General features: G+C 34.8%; 1 protein-coding gene across 2 annotated transcripts in view; it reads left to right on the forward strand.

The window, feature by feature from the left end:
- The first annotated feature begins 595 nt into the window (after positions 1 to 595).
- LOC127841773 (GPI transamidase component PIG-S-like) overlaps positions 596 to 14,381 on the forward strand; it is a 33,423-nt gene continuing 19,637 nt past the window's right edge. For both annotated transcript variants that reach the window (XM_052370841.1, XM_052370840.1), the window contains exons 1-8: positions 596 to 673; positions 6,011 to 6,150; positions 7,014 to 7,110; positions 7,959 to 8,060; positions 10,474 to 10,620; positions 11,313 to 11,422; positions 12,871 to 12,991; positions 14,078 to 14,248. In XM_052370841.1, coding sequence (XP_052226801.1) covers positions 655 to 673; positions 6,011 to 6,150; positions 7,014 to 7,110; positions 7,959 to 8,060; positions 10,474 to 10,620; positions 11,313 to 11,422; positions 12,871 to 12,991; positions 14,078 to 14,248 — 907 coding nt within the window. In that variant the 5' untranslated portion in view covers positions 596 to 654. The remainder of the gene's footprint in view (positions 674 to 6,010; positions 6,151 to 7,013; positions 7,111 to 7,958; positions 8,061 to 10,473; positions 10,621 to 11,312; positions 11,423 to 12,870; positions 12,992 to 14,077; positions 14,249 to 14,381) is intronic.

Raw genomic sequence — 14,381 nt, forward strand, 5'->3', positions numbered from 1 at the left:
CAATTTCAAACACAATCTTTTAAACAACCAATCATAAATAATAAATGGTGGTAATTATAATAATGATAATACTTATAATAGTGATAGTGAAGGTGGTGGTGATCGAAATGCGGATAATGGTAATAATAATAATGATGATGATGATGATGGTGGTGGTGGTGATGATGATGATGAGGAGTAGAAGGAGGAGGAGGAGGATGTGATGATGATGGTGTTGTTGATGATGATGATGATGATGATGATGATGATGATGATGATGATGATGATGATGATGATGATGATGATGATGATGATGATGATGATGATGATGATGATGATGATGATGGTGACGACGACGATGATGATGATGATGACTACCAGTAAACATTAAGTTCTCATTTTCCACCATACACTGGTGTATTTGTATATAAACAAACTGTTTTTGTTCGTTCGGCGAAAACCCGTGAGCCGGAGTATATTTGATCTACTTTAGCTCAAAACTCAACATTTTCTCCTGAAAGGTCACATGGGCAGGTCTGCACATAAGGTACCCGAGAAGACTCGGCGATGACCTGTCCCTGTGACTTTTCAGGAAAAAAATGGACACACACGATAAAACTAGTCGTATGTAACCTGTACTGTATGAACTGTCGGGCATAGTATTTAGCGATAAAAATGGTTGACAAGGAAGCCGGTAAGTTACTTCTAAATTATCTATCGAATATGTATGAAAACATCATTAAATCAAAACTCAATATACTTTAATTTGTTTTATTTACGTGTATCTTTATCATGCGTAGACTATATTGGGAGATAAAGTGAAAAACTATATATGCAATACGTTTTCGCGACCTTCCTTTTCATATTGATTACTGTGTAAATCATTTGTTGCCATTTTTAGCACTATTGATAGGGCATGTTAAACGAAATTTAGGTCTTTCTTTTATATTTCCTTAAGAACCCTACAGCTGAATAAACGCAATTTACAGTAGAGTCCGGACATTTATTCCTATCGACAATACGTCTTGTGCTAATTTTGACGCCTGTTAGTGCGAACACAGGTACTTGAAAAAAAAGTTTGGTCCTTATAAGATATAATAAAAAAATAAATAAGGTCCAAAAATTTTTGTTTTGTACCTGCGAACATATTTCTTAGGTTAATTTGAAAACCTGATCAATGGTTCTTTCATTATTTATATAACATTGACATTGTTTCCTAGTCCTACATGTACATGAGTTTGACCCTAAACACTTGGTTCATACAATGTTGGAATTGAATTTGTAGGAATGGCAATTCCTATATTGTTTTATATTGTTTATATAACGTATTGTTTTCGTAATTTTTTAATTAGCAGTGAAGGAATCAACTAACTGTCTGTAAGTAAGTTAGTTTATCAATAAGTTAATTCAGAATCATTTCATGTAACAGCTTGTTATGAACAGGCTTTTGGTTAACAAGTAAGATGTATTGAATTATTTGCTAGTATGAGGTGATAATCTCTGATTGGTGTTAGGGTAACGAACACTTTACTCTTCATTCTCATAATAAAGAAAATGTCCAAATAAAATGTTATAAAATATTATCTCACAATGAATTCAACTTCTGGTGACGGGAAATTGAGAATTATCAATTATCTTTATACCATTGTCCTTTTTGGTTTCACTGCATTCACAAATGACTTTATGCTGCAAATATAACCTTATTCTATAGTAATGAGAAGTAATTTTCAGTGGTTCCCTTGATTGTATAGGTTTTACAGTAACAAATGAATAACATCTGAGCTCAATTAGCCAGTTAGGTGAATGCAATTCGCCCTTATGGTGAACATGAGTTTGTACTGGCAGAGGTAACAGATGAAATTTAACCACATATTCATTCCAATTAACATGACTCACTCTATAAAGAATCCCATAGCTCACAAACAACAAAAATCACATAATGTTTTATCATTGTATCATGTCTGTACTTTTCTTTGTCACCCCCAGTGCTACAAATGGTTTCGTTGTTGTAAGGATCCGATAGATACTAAAAGTGACTATGTCATTTTTACTGTTTTTATGCTTTATTTTAGTCAACATGTTGACAAATAATGAACTTAAAAAATCAACACAGGAATGTTACTGTGCAACTTGCATTTTTATAAATATAGGGAATAGATAACCACATAAATGCTAAAGCGACTTTTGTCTTATGCGACCACTTTAAATCCCGCCCGAGCGTTTTAACTATCTTTTCATATTGTATTAAGCGACTTTTGTCTTACGCCACCAGCGACCGCTGATTTTAGTGTATTTTGATGCCCAAGTCTTGAATTAAGCGACCGCTTTAAGGTAAAAGTGGTAAAACTGTTGACCGTTCAGGAAGAAGTCAGTGTTGATTGTTTATATAAGCCGATAACATGAATGCTTAAACTTTTGTTATGTTTTCACACCAGCCATTTTCCTTTGTCTCGATGACCGGTTCTTGCCGGTGTTAATGCTGACTGCGTATAAATTTTTGGTGTCGAATAATACACTGAGGTATTGCCAACAGTCTACGGGTTAAAGAGTTTACTATCTGGGACATTATGTGACAAATTTGATGGCAGATTTTACTGCAGAAACAATGCACCAACGCGACAAACATTTTCACAGTGTTCTTGAGAGGTGTAAAAAATAAACTATTAATCGGTAACATGTAGTGAAATCTGTTTATTAAAAAATGTAATTGTTATTATGCTAATTAGTTTGTGTTAGCAAATTTTCCAATCAGGCGTGTTTATTTAGTTTTCAATCAAGGTGTTTTATTTATTTCCCTATGTACCATAAACGAGTCAGATATATACACCGGTAAGCTTACATGCAGAAATTAAAATGTCAAAACGGAAAGTATTAACGTTAAATGAGAAAATTTGGGTATTGGAAGTGTCGAAGAATAAAATTGCACGTAAATTTAATCGCGATTTAGTTTGGAGTCGGAAAAACCCATTCTCCGTGCAAACCATTTACATTGTATGTAGAATTAGAGGGAACAAATACAACTTATTTTAAGCAAAAAATTGTTTTATTCATTTTATTTATATTTAGATTCATTTGATTACAAAAGCTGAAATCGCTGTGTCAAAAGGAGATAATCCTATATCTGGATTTAAAATCAAAGGTCCGCATTCATCCCAAATGGCCATTTTTTTTAAATTTAAAGACCATTTTATTAAGAGACCACTTTTGGTTACTCCCTTTAGTGGTCTCTAAATAAAAGATTGACTGTTCAAATCTGTGTCTGTGTTAAAGGTGAATGTGTCAGACTCATGGGCGAATTCAGTGGGTATTGTCATACATGCCATAAATTTTCAGACCAATTACGGGACATTGAGCTAAATTTTCTGGGACTTTTGCAGATTTTCTGGGACATGTATACATATAGCGATATATATAGACATATATTCAATTTTGATGCGAAAGACTATCCGAAATAAACAAGATCTATGAACGTCAAATTAAACATTTCTTCTTCCGTTAATAGATACAAGCCATGTGTTTTTCATGTTAAAAAAGAGCAGCAAATTGCTTTTTTGTCCATGTCAAATATCTGCAGGAAACGCGTGGGCGTATCCGCAGCCGCATAAAAACTTTGTAGCGCAATTGTTACTATTTAAAGATGTGATGAAATAAGTCCAATCAGGGGGGGGGTTTCCACTGAGCACACGTAAATCGCCTGACATGATGTTCATGTTTTTATACAACACAAAATACACCCACACTTTCCATTTGACGTTCTACATGACTGCATAATTTTCGTGCGCTTTTTATGGAGACAAAGGATAAAGCACTGTTTATTTGACGCTATAAATTGTTAATGTTGCGTAAGCATTAAAATTCGAAAGTGTGTTTCGGATAACAAATTGAATAATGATCATTTGAGAATCAAACGAAACATTTACAGTTGTGCATAATTAATTCAACAAACTGCCATAAAATCACACGCTTATGAAAATTACGTCACTCGTCGTCAGCATGATCTTACTGCAGTTTACGAGTGTTGTCGCTCATTTACAGCATGGGCCAACAAACTGCCATAAAATCAGTATATTAAAGCCAATTAACAACCACATTAAACAATGCCAACTTTTCGGTTTGACTGCGAACGTGAGACAATCGATATGATAACAGGACCCCTGTTAATTGATCGATTTTGACAAGTAGCGTAGTTACCTATTCGGGTAGGCATTGCCATGGAGACGTTGCAGATTAGTTGGAACACAGTGATTTGAGGTGCAGTTAAGCCTAAGATAAGGTACATGTATATATGGATTTTGTAAAATCCGGGACATTTGACTGATTTCCGGGACTGCGGGACACGACCTTCATTTCCGGGACAATTCCGGACAATCCGGGACGTATGGCATGTATGGTATTGTTAATGAACTATTTTTCAATGAACATAAGCTAGGAATCTAATTATATTTGTAAAATAGATTCATATGATATGATAGTTAAAGCCTGCACAAGCTGAGTCCCGCCTTTGATCACCAAGCGTTTTATTATAGACTTAAACAGTTAACCCGTCTAACCAAGGGCAAGTTACCCTATTTCTTCTTGAATGCTTTGAGCTTTTTTGAGTAAAAACATACAGCTAAAAGTTTTTCCCGGTGAATGCGAAAACCTTTAAAAAAAAGTCTCAAGTATGTCTGTAAAATCTAGTTCAATCAACCTAACAAACGCAATACCTGTTATCATCCACATCAATTTGCATGTCTTTGTCAAAACAAGAGATGTGTTTGTCATAAACACAATGCCCCCTATTGCGCCGCTTTGAAGCCATAAATTTGACCTTTGACCTTTAAGGATGACCTTGACCTTTCACCAATCAAAATGTGCAGCACCATGAGATACACATGCATGCCAAATATCAAGTTGCTATCTTCAATATTGCAAAAGTTATAAAAGTTTAACCAAGGTTAAAGTTTTGTGACACACACATACAATGACTGACTGACACAATGACAGACATGTAGACAGACAGACAGGCCAAAAACAATATGCCCCGATCTTTCGATTCCGTGGGCATAAAAATGCTGAAAAATTTGAAATAAACAACTATTGTACTTAAGAGGAAGTTTTTAACCCTTTGCATGCTGGGAAATTTGTCGTCTGCTAAAATGTCGTCTGTTGAATTCCTAAAATTAGCATTTTCTTCAATTTTTTTTCAAAGAATACTATCAGAACAGCAAACAGTTTGGATCCAGATGAGACGCCACGTTCTGTGGCGTCTCATCTGGATCCAAACTGTTTGCAAAGGCCTTTAAAATTCAGCTCCAGCGCTTTAAGGGTTAATTGACGATTCAATCTATCTTACGGCGGTTCGGGAGATAGCTGAGATGTAGCATGATTGCTTGATTAAACCTACCTTGCCAAGGAGATATAACCATATTTTCAATATCTGAATACTTGGCGTTGTCAACTGCAAAATGTTTCCTGAACTCCCAGCAACCTGGAGGGTCAAAAGCTTTGAGTTTTATTATCGCAACTTGAACTATGATTAGACTATACTATGTTGATTGGTAAGTTTGGCATCTCATTGTTGGAATCGATATCTGGTATGTCAATTGAATATAGAAACAAATGTCCTAGTTGTCAAAATGACATAGGAACCACAAAATAACTTGTGGGGTAAATTAACACTATTGCTACTTTGCATGAACCAAATTGGCTTCTCCAGCATTACCTTGGGTAAAACAATTTAGGGGAATCTGGTTCAAATAACTGTTCTTGGGAAGGACTTTTTTTATTTCTGACATTGCACTCTCTTCCATTACAAAGAGGAATGGCTTAGAAAGAGAAAGTTAATCCCAGATTAAGTTTGTTGGTCTTATAATGCACACCATTCAAGAAACAGCATGTCAAAATTTTGACATATTGATGATTGACAAATGAAGTTGTGGATGATATTTCAGATATTTTCCATGTTGAAAGCTTTGGGCTTTACCTCATCCCCAGCTTTTGATGTGTAAAACACCACTGTAATTGTTGTGTTTAATGTTGTTGTTTTCAGATAAGAAAACCAATGTGTATGCAGCAGTTGGAGTAGGTTTTGTGTGTTTGGTGGTCGGTCTGCCTTTATGGTGGAAAACCACAGAAGTCTACAGAGTCAGTCTACCTTACTCCGATATAGACACACTAGCTGGCACCAAGGTAAGTCTTAACCCTTTGCATGCTGGGAAAATTGTCGTCTGCTAAAATGTTGTCTGCTTAATTTCTAAAATTAGCATTTTCTTCGATTTTTTTCAAAGAATACTATCAGAAAAGCAAACAGTTTGGATTCTGATGAGACGCCACGTTCTGTGGCATCTCATCTGGATCCAAACTGTTTGCAAAGGCCTTTAATATTCGGTTCCAGCATTGAAAGAGTTAAAATGGATAAAAATTGTACAGAGAGTCAAGAAATTTCAAAATTGACACATTGCACAGCATGTGTTTTTTTTTGTCAAATTTGGAAAAGTATTGGAACCTGCCCAATCGGGAAACATTTGCGCAAAAGCCTCTGATATTGGAAAAATTTGCAGCTTGAAGTCTTCAAATAAGGATATTGGTGTATTTGAATTTTTGTTCATTGGTGTATTTGAATTTTGTTCCCAAATACTTTGAAATTGATAACTAAGCGCTGTCAAGCTGTCAGTATTATATTTACATAGGTTCAAGCCATAGAGCTGCATAGGAAAAAAAAATAAATGTTGCATTTTTTATCTAAAAAAGAAATGAAACCTTCAATTGGGAATTTTTTGGACAGCACTTGGAAAATTAGTTGTTTTTCCCCAATTGTGAAAGTGCCGTTTTTAGGTACTTTATAAAGACATAAAAAAATTGTATTCTGAAAACATTAAAGTCTTATCGAATGGTTGGCTGCACTTAACTTGACATCTTTTCTAGTTATCAGTTTACTTGAGTGTTGTTGGTTCAGTTTTAGAATTTAATATGATTCTTGGCCCTACCTGGCAATAGCTTTTTCACAGCTTTGTAAGGTGATAAATGCAGTGAATGTTTCAATTTTTTTTCAGATTCAGTACACCGTGGACATTATTGTTAAAAGTTTTCTGAAGACCTCTTCCGAAAAGGACTTGGCTGTGTTGTCAAGGAATCTGCTGGATCAGCTAGGTAGAGTTTGTCTGAACTTCAGAAAATGTGCACTTTTATTTTTTTTTGTTCAGCCAGACTAATATTGTACCAAAACAATATCCTACTTTCAATAGAAAATTATTAGAAAGTATTGAAAAAATGTTCACGTGTTGAAAATATGCAAGAAATCTTTTACCCGTAGTTGTATTATTTTTACATTATTTTCCTCTGGTGATATGTAAAAGCTAACACATGCTTAAAGCCACACAACTTATTTGGCTTAGTAAATTTAAGTATAAATAAGAAACATATTTTATCTATGCCAATTAGAATATATCTGGTGGTTACAAGGTAGGAATCTGTCTTTTTTTCGCTTTAAAACTTAAAAATAATCGTGTTTGTCGAAATGGACGTATGCGTCTAGAAATGCTACTTTCGCTTTCAAAAGCGTTACCATTTGAAAAATAATAAATTACTTGCTAACAAGGCTATAGATTTAATGACAATTTTGCACACTTTCAAATTGCATCTATATGTATTGATAAACATGTATTTCATTTCAAGGTCAGAAGCTTTAAAAGTAACTTGTTCTCAGTTTGGAAAAATGACATTTTTTTCTTCAAAAATTGGCATAGATTCCAAAAAGAATGTATGCATTATATGCAGACAAACATTTTAATACTCTTTATTATGAAGCACATGTTTGTTTTTTTTTTCTATCTTAATATATTTGTTTTAAAGTTTTTTAATGTGATGGTTTTGTAAGTAAATTAATTGCATTATATACATTTAAAAAATATGAAAATCTGTGTGAGCAAGGCCCTTTAAATCATCATTTACCTTTCTAAGTAGTACATGTAGTATTTGAAAGGTTCTTTTCTATTCAGGTGGCAAGCAAGACGCTCTCGTGAAATCCTATTATCGAACAATAGTCAAAGCAGCTAGTACTGAGGAACTTCAATTCCTGGAGAAAAGTGCATCTCTAAAAGGTATGAAATAAATGTTTAATTAAAAAGTGTTTATTCATCAAAGATAATAGCAGCAAATGCAGGTCTTGTTCTGATTTCTTTGAATTCAAATCTTCTCTTAGCAAAAAATATGGATTGTTATAATGGAATCATGTGATATTAATTTTGGCTGTCAGGCTAGCACGATCATACCTAGGCAGTCATGGGATATCTATAAACTGGAAGGCATATGGGAGCTTGGTTGGTGGTCATCATACCATGTACCGATTCTAATGAATTGAGCCTCGTACTTGGAAAGTTGGGCTTAATGCATGTTGGTAAAGTGTCGTCTCAGATAACCTTGATTAGTCTGCACTGGCTATGAAGGGACGACACTTTTCACCTGAACTGGATTTTCAAAATATTCCATAAAACAGAAAGTGTTGTCTCCAATTAGCCTGTGCAGATTGCATACCCTAACTGAAATAACACTTTATGCATATGCATTAAACCCTGTTTTCTCAGAACTAGGCTAAAATTCATCCCAACTTTGGATGCCTTTCAAAGTGAACTAGAAAATAATGCATCCCAGGCCTGCAAAGTCCGTTTCCACATAAGTCCTTCAGCCTGTGGACACATCTGGTAAAAGTGCAAGAGGTCCAGGAATGCTTTCCAGATTACAGGCTAGTTAATGTTTCGGTCAAGTTCTTCTTTGTATTTGCCTGGTCAGTTAATTGGCATTGGATTTTTGCTTAAAATTACAGCCTCTTACAGGCTGTTACCCAATTGAATAAAGTATAAAAAAAAAGTGCTGATTCACAATTGAAAAAAGTAAAGTAAAAAATTTCCCCCAAAAATCTGATCAAAATTTCCTCTAAAATATGCCAAAAATAATGTCTTTGAAAACTATCAACACAGCCACATCACCTGACCTCATAATGACTGTGACATTGACCTACATTTTGACTGAGACTTATTATCCCCACCGAAAAAAAATTCGGAGGGGATATAGTAATTGGTCCTGTCTGTCCGTCCGTCCGTCTGAATTTCTGTCTTTCCGTCCGAAACTTTGTCCAGAGCATAACTCCAAATGTATTTAACGGATTTACTTTAAACTTTGAATATAAGCAGATGGCAACTAGGAGAAGTGCAGTGACCAAAAACCATAACTCTATCTACCTTAGTTTTTGAATTATCTCCCTTTATATAATTTCAAAGTAAATTTTTGTCCGGAGCATAACTCTAAATCTACTGTAGGGATTTACTTGAAACTTCAAAAATAAACAGATGGCAAGAAGGAGAAGTGCAGTGACTAAGAACCATAACTCTATCTACCTTAGTTGTTGAATTATCTCCCTTTATTTAATTTCAAAGTAATTTTTTGTCTGGAGCATAACTCTAAATCTACTGAAGGAATTTACTTGAAACTTGTAATATAAACAGATGGCAAGTAGGACAAGTGCAGTGACTAAGAACCATAACTCTATCTACCTTAGTTATTGAATTATCTCCCTTTATTTAATTTCAAAGTAAATTTTTGTCCAGAGCATAACTCTAAATCTACTGAAAGGATTTACTTGAAACTAGAAATATAAACAGATGGCAACTAGGAGACGTGCAGTGAACATGAACCATAACTCTTTAGGCCATAGTTTTGATTTATCTCCCTTTATTTTTTAATTTTATTTTTATTTTAAATATTTATAATTTTAATTTATATTTAATTTTATTTCAAAGAAAATACATTTTATTCTCTACAGCATAACTCCAACACTGTATAACTATTTGATCCTTGAAATATAAATAGATGACACAGGTGCCATGTTTTACAAATATTATTCTACTCTTTAAAACAAATGTTGTCATACAAGCAAACACATATCGGCGGGTATTTGGCACTACTGTGACAAGCTCTTGTTCAAATGGCAAATGAATCAATACTGGCAATGCTTCCACTTGGGACATTTGTGTTTATTCCAGCATCTTTTTCATATCTTATTATTTTTAGCTCGGCTGTTTTCGGAGAAAACCTGCCGTATTGTCATAGCCAGCTCGTCGTCCGACGTCTGCGTCATGCTAAAACCTTAACATTTCGTTAAGGTTTTGAACATTGGCTCTAAAATCCAATTGCTTCCACCAACAACTTCGAAACTTAATATGTAGATGCACCTTAATTAGTTCTACACGCCACACCCATTTTTGGGTCACTAAGTCAAAGGTCAAGGTCACTGTGACCTCTAAAAAAACATTCTGACAAGCTTTCATTTATTCAAAACTGCACCCGCAGCCGAGCGTGGCACCTGTTATGCGGTGCTCTTGTTATAATATTTTTTTTGTTTTATTATAAAAAGCTCATTACAACTTTTAACACATAACAATTTATAGCTTTGATTTGGTTTTGTTATTGACTGTGATTGGCTTTATTTAAAGACTTATTTTCATTTTCATTTTCCAGAGCTAGACTCGCTTTTAAGCAACAATGAAGGCCAAAGTAAGCCAAATAAATACTCCGTTTTCATTCTTCCAAGGAATTCACGAATCTCCATCAGTAAACCTACGTTTGGATGTCGCAGAAATGTTTTCATTCCAGAGCCAGAAAAAGGTTTGGTCCAATTTTTTTCTAGCTTACCATATCATTAGTGAATTGTTAATGGGTAGAAACACATTATATGATGCCATGTCAAATTACTCGCTTTTTGTAAATAATTTTATCTAGGGTCTGTATAGTTTTATGATTAAAAGTTAATGCTTACAAGATAAACTGCTCACAATGAATTTTGTCACATATGGCCAACACAAAAAAGTCAGATGTTTCAGGCAACCAACCTTAATGTTTTTTAGAGATTTAAATCTTCACACTATCCCACTAGTTCCAAGGCCAATGTTTTCGTGTTTTTCATTTGTGGCATGTGGAAATTTGAAGACACAAGACATGGGGTATTGTATATATATGGGCCATGCTCTGCTAACACTTTGCATGCTGGGAAATTTGTCGTCTGCTAAAATGTTGTCTGCTGAATTTCTAAAATTAGCATTTTCTTCGATTTTTTTCAAAGAATATAATCAGAATAGCAAACAGTTTGGATCCTGATGAGACGCCACGTTCTGTGGCGTCTCATCTGGATCCAAATTGTTTGCAAAGGCCTTCAAAATTCGGTTCCTGCACTGAAAGGGTTAATACGGGGTATTATGCATGTGTGTAAAGTTTGTCCCAGATAAGCCTAACTGGATTTGTGCTAAGATGAGATTTTCTTTGAAGGAAGAATATCATAAAAGCGGAAAAGTGATTTTCAGATTTCCCAGGTGTTGCAGTAACTATAGCCCACCTCGTGAAAGATTCCCTAGTCAGAGAGTCAACAGTTCTTAAAAGATATAAGACAGCCAGGGGGACTCGAAATTTGAAGGTAGGGGTATTTGATTTTCAGAAAAAAAATAATGCTGTCATAAAATTGTTTTGACATAAGAATCATGTTTATTATGTCTGAGATAGTAGGCATTTTAATGAAAAACAAAACCTAATTGATATAAGTTCCTGCAAAGTAAGTACGTAATGGTATATAATTTTCCAAGTTTGAGCGCAGCGAATTAGAGGAAAATTATTTTCCTTTGCATACGAAAGTCTCCTGTAGGGGTCGCTCAGTGTATTGTATTGGCGGTTAAATATGCTCGTGGAATAGCCATCCGGCTTTGCGATATGAACCAGAGAACACGTTAATTTTCCTAATATTTTATTGGATATAAAATATTGACAAGTTTTCTCATGAAAATGATTATCTGCAGGAATATTGTCAGTTGTATTTTTGTGTAAACAATATGAGTGTTAGTTTATTTATAAGTTATGAAATCAATATCAAAATGTGAATTATTCACATTTGTTTATTGTCATACGTTATTAATGAGTCATCTGGTAATAGGCATAGATTACAAAATACAAGCTGTATTTTCAATTTATATCGTTATAATGTTTGTTGTTTATTTAGGAGGTATAAGAAACTGAACAATTTACAATGGTAAATGATGTGTTTGTAATGATAAGTGATAGGTTTGTAATGTTGATGGTAAGATTCTAAAAAAAGGTAAAGAAAACAAGAGCCACATGTTATGGCGAGTGTTTAACATATACATACTGAGTAATTAAGTATATCAACACTAACAATTATTCTATTTATTGCATTTTGTAAAATGAAACAAGTTTAACTCTTTATCACTTAGATACGTATTTTTACGCATTTGTAAACCCCTTAAAAAGTTAATTATAACTTACGACCTTTCTTGCTAGATTCCAGTTTTAAAGACTTCATTTCCAAGCCTTAGATACTGGTGAGCAGCAAAAAGCATAAAGACTGAACAGACTGCGAGTTACTCTGTTTGCACATAGCGATTTTCACTTTGCTTTTGAGAGGGAAAGGGTTAATAATAAAAATAGCATTTTTTCATGGAAACTAACAAAATGACTGCATTCCACTGGGCATGTTTTTTTTTAACTGCAACATTGTAGCAACTACATCTGAGGGTATAGCACTAGGAATAATTTCATAAATGTTTCGATAATTTGAAAGATGAAAAAGAAAAGTGCAGCCAATTGAAATTAACTGTGTTAGAAATAAGAGATATCTAAATTGGTCACAATTATGACTTTTATTGTTTATCATCTGTAGACAGAAATAAGCAATATAGATTTTAGTCACAAGTACATTTAAAAGCTAAGTTAATGATCTAACGTGTTCAAAGTCATGTTCAATGTTAGAGTCATGTCACAAATTTTGTAGCAACTTTCCTTTTACAGCCCCATAAAATCATGTTAAATTGGAGGCTAATGTAACACATTTTATATCAAATTTTCTTTTTACAGCCTGATAAGGAGACAATGCGGTCAGTGCGGTTCAGCTCCGGGTATGATGTGACCTTGACCTTGGTCAGCCCTAGACCAGACATACTGGACGTGCAGTGGGACGCAAAGTCGGGCATCAGTGGTTAGTTGACGCTATTTCATTTCTACATCCATTCTTTCTGTACCTGTTATTCAAGAAGGGAAGTTGTCAGTTATTAGAATAAATATATTGGGGGAAAACAGGGTATGATGCAAATGCGTAAAGTGTTGTTCCAGATTAGCTGTGCAGTCTTCATTCAAGGTTATTTTTTGGGGAAAATATCTACATTTTGAGCAGAGCAATCAGACTTCATTTAACCTTAACTCTTTCAGTGCAGGAACCGAATTTTGAAGGCCTTTGCAAACAGTTTAGATCCAGATGAGACGCCACAGAACGTGCCGTCTCATCAGGATCCAAACTTTTTGCTATTCTGATAGTATTCTTTGAAAAAATTTTCGAAGAAAATGCTAAATTTTAGAAATTCAGCAGTCGATATTTTAGCAGACGACAAATTTCCCAGCATGCAAAGGGTTATAAAAATCACCAACAGCTGACGAAACATGCTGGCTACACACATCTGAGTTATTTGAATGTTAACTCGTGACCACTTACATGTAGATACATATGAGCCTTGTTCTGAGAAAACTTGGCTTAATGCATGTGCGTTAAGTGTCATCCCAGATTAGCCTGTGCAGTCTGCACAGGCTAATCAGAGACGACACTATCTGCCTAAAGTGGATTTTTGCTAAGAAGAGACTTCATTTTAACAAAAATGTCATAAAAGCGGGAAGTTTTGTCCCTGATTAGCCTGTGCAGACTGGACAGGCTAATATGGGACGACACTTTATGCACATTTATTATGCCCAGTTTTCTCAGAACACAACTCATATATTGACGCATTTGCAGTATCATAGAAAGTTAAATTTAATTAATGACCTTTCTTACTGGATTCAAGTTGTAAAAGCTTCATTTCCAACCCTTAGATACTGATGAGCAGCAAACAGCATGAAACCTGAACAGACTGAAAGTTACTCACAGGCTGTTCTGGCTTAATGCTGTTTGCACATAGCCATTTTCAATTTACTTGTTAGTGGGAAAGGATTAACATAAGTGACAAAAGCGTGGGGGATATTAAGCACATTTGTGACAAAGCTCAACTCTTATAAATAGCCTTCTTTCTTTTATCAGCGTATTTGACTCCGTTTGTGTTGAGGATGTCCAACTACACGAGCATTGTTGTGAAGTCTCAGGTGTTGTTCTTCACCAAGCTGCACACGAAGCCAAAGAAGGAGAACAACGAGTTTTACTTCACACCAGATGACCTGCCACACATGATAAACCCGCTTGAAGCAAAACTGGGTAATTTAGGGACGACATAGCCTCGGTGTGTGAAAAAAAGGATTTAAATGTGAATTGCAAATGAGACGCGCTCTGTGAAAAGAGGGTGTGATGCATGTGTGTTAAGTGTCGTCCCAGATTAGCCTGTGTAGTC

The sequence above is a fragment of the Dreissena polymorpha genome, chromosome 8 (genome assembly GCF_020536995.1).
Source record: "Dreissena polymorpha isolate Duluth1 chromosome 8, UMN_Dpol_1.0, whole genome shotgun sequence".
Classification (NCBI taxonomy): Eukaryota; Metazoa; Mollusca; class Bivalvia; order Myida; family Dreissenidae; genus Dreissena; species Dreissena polymorpha.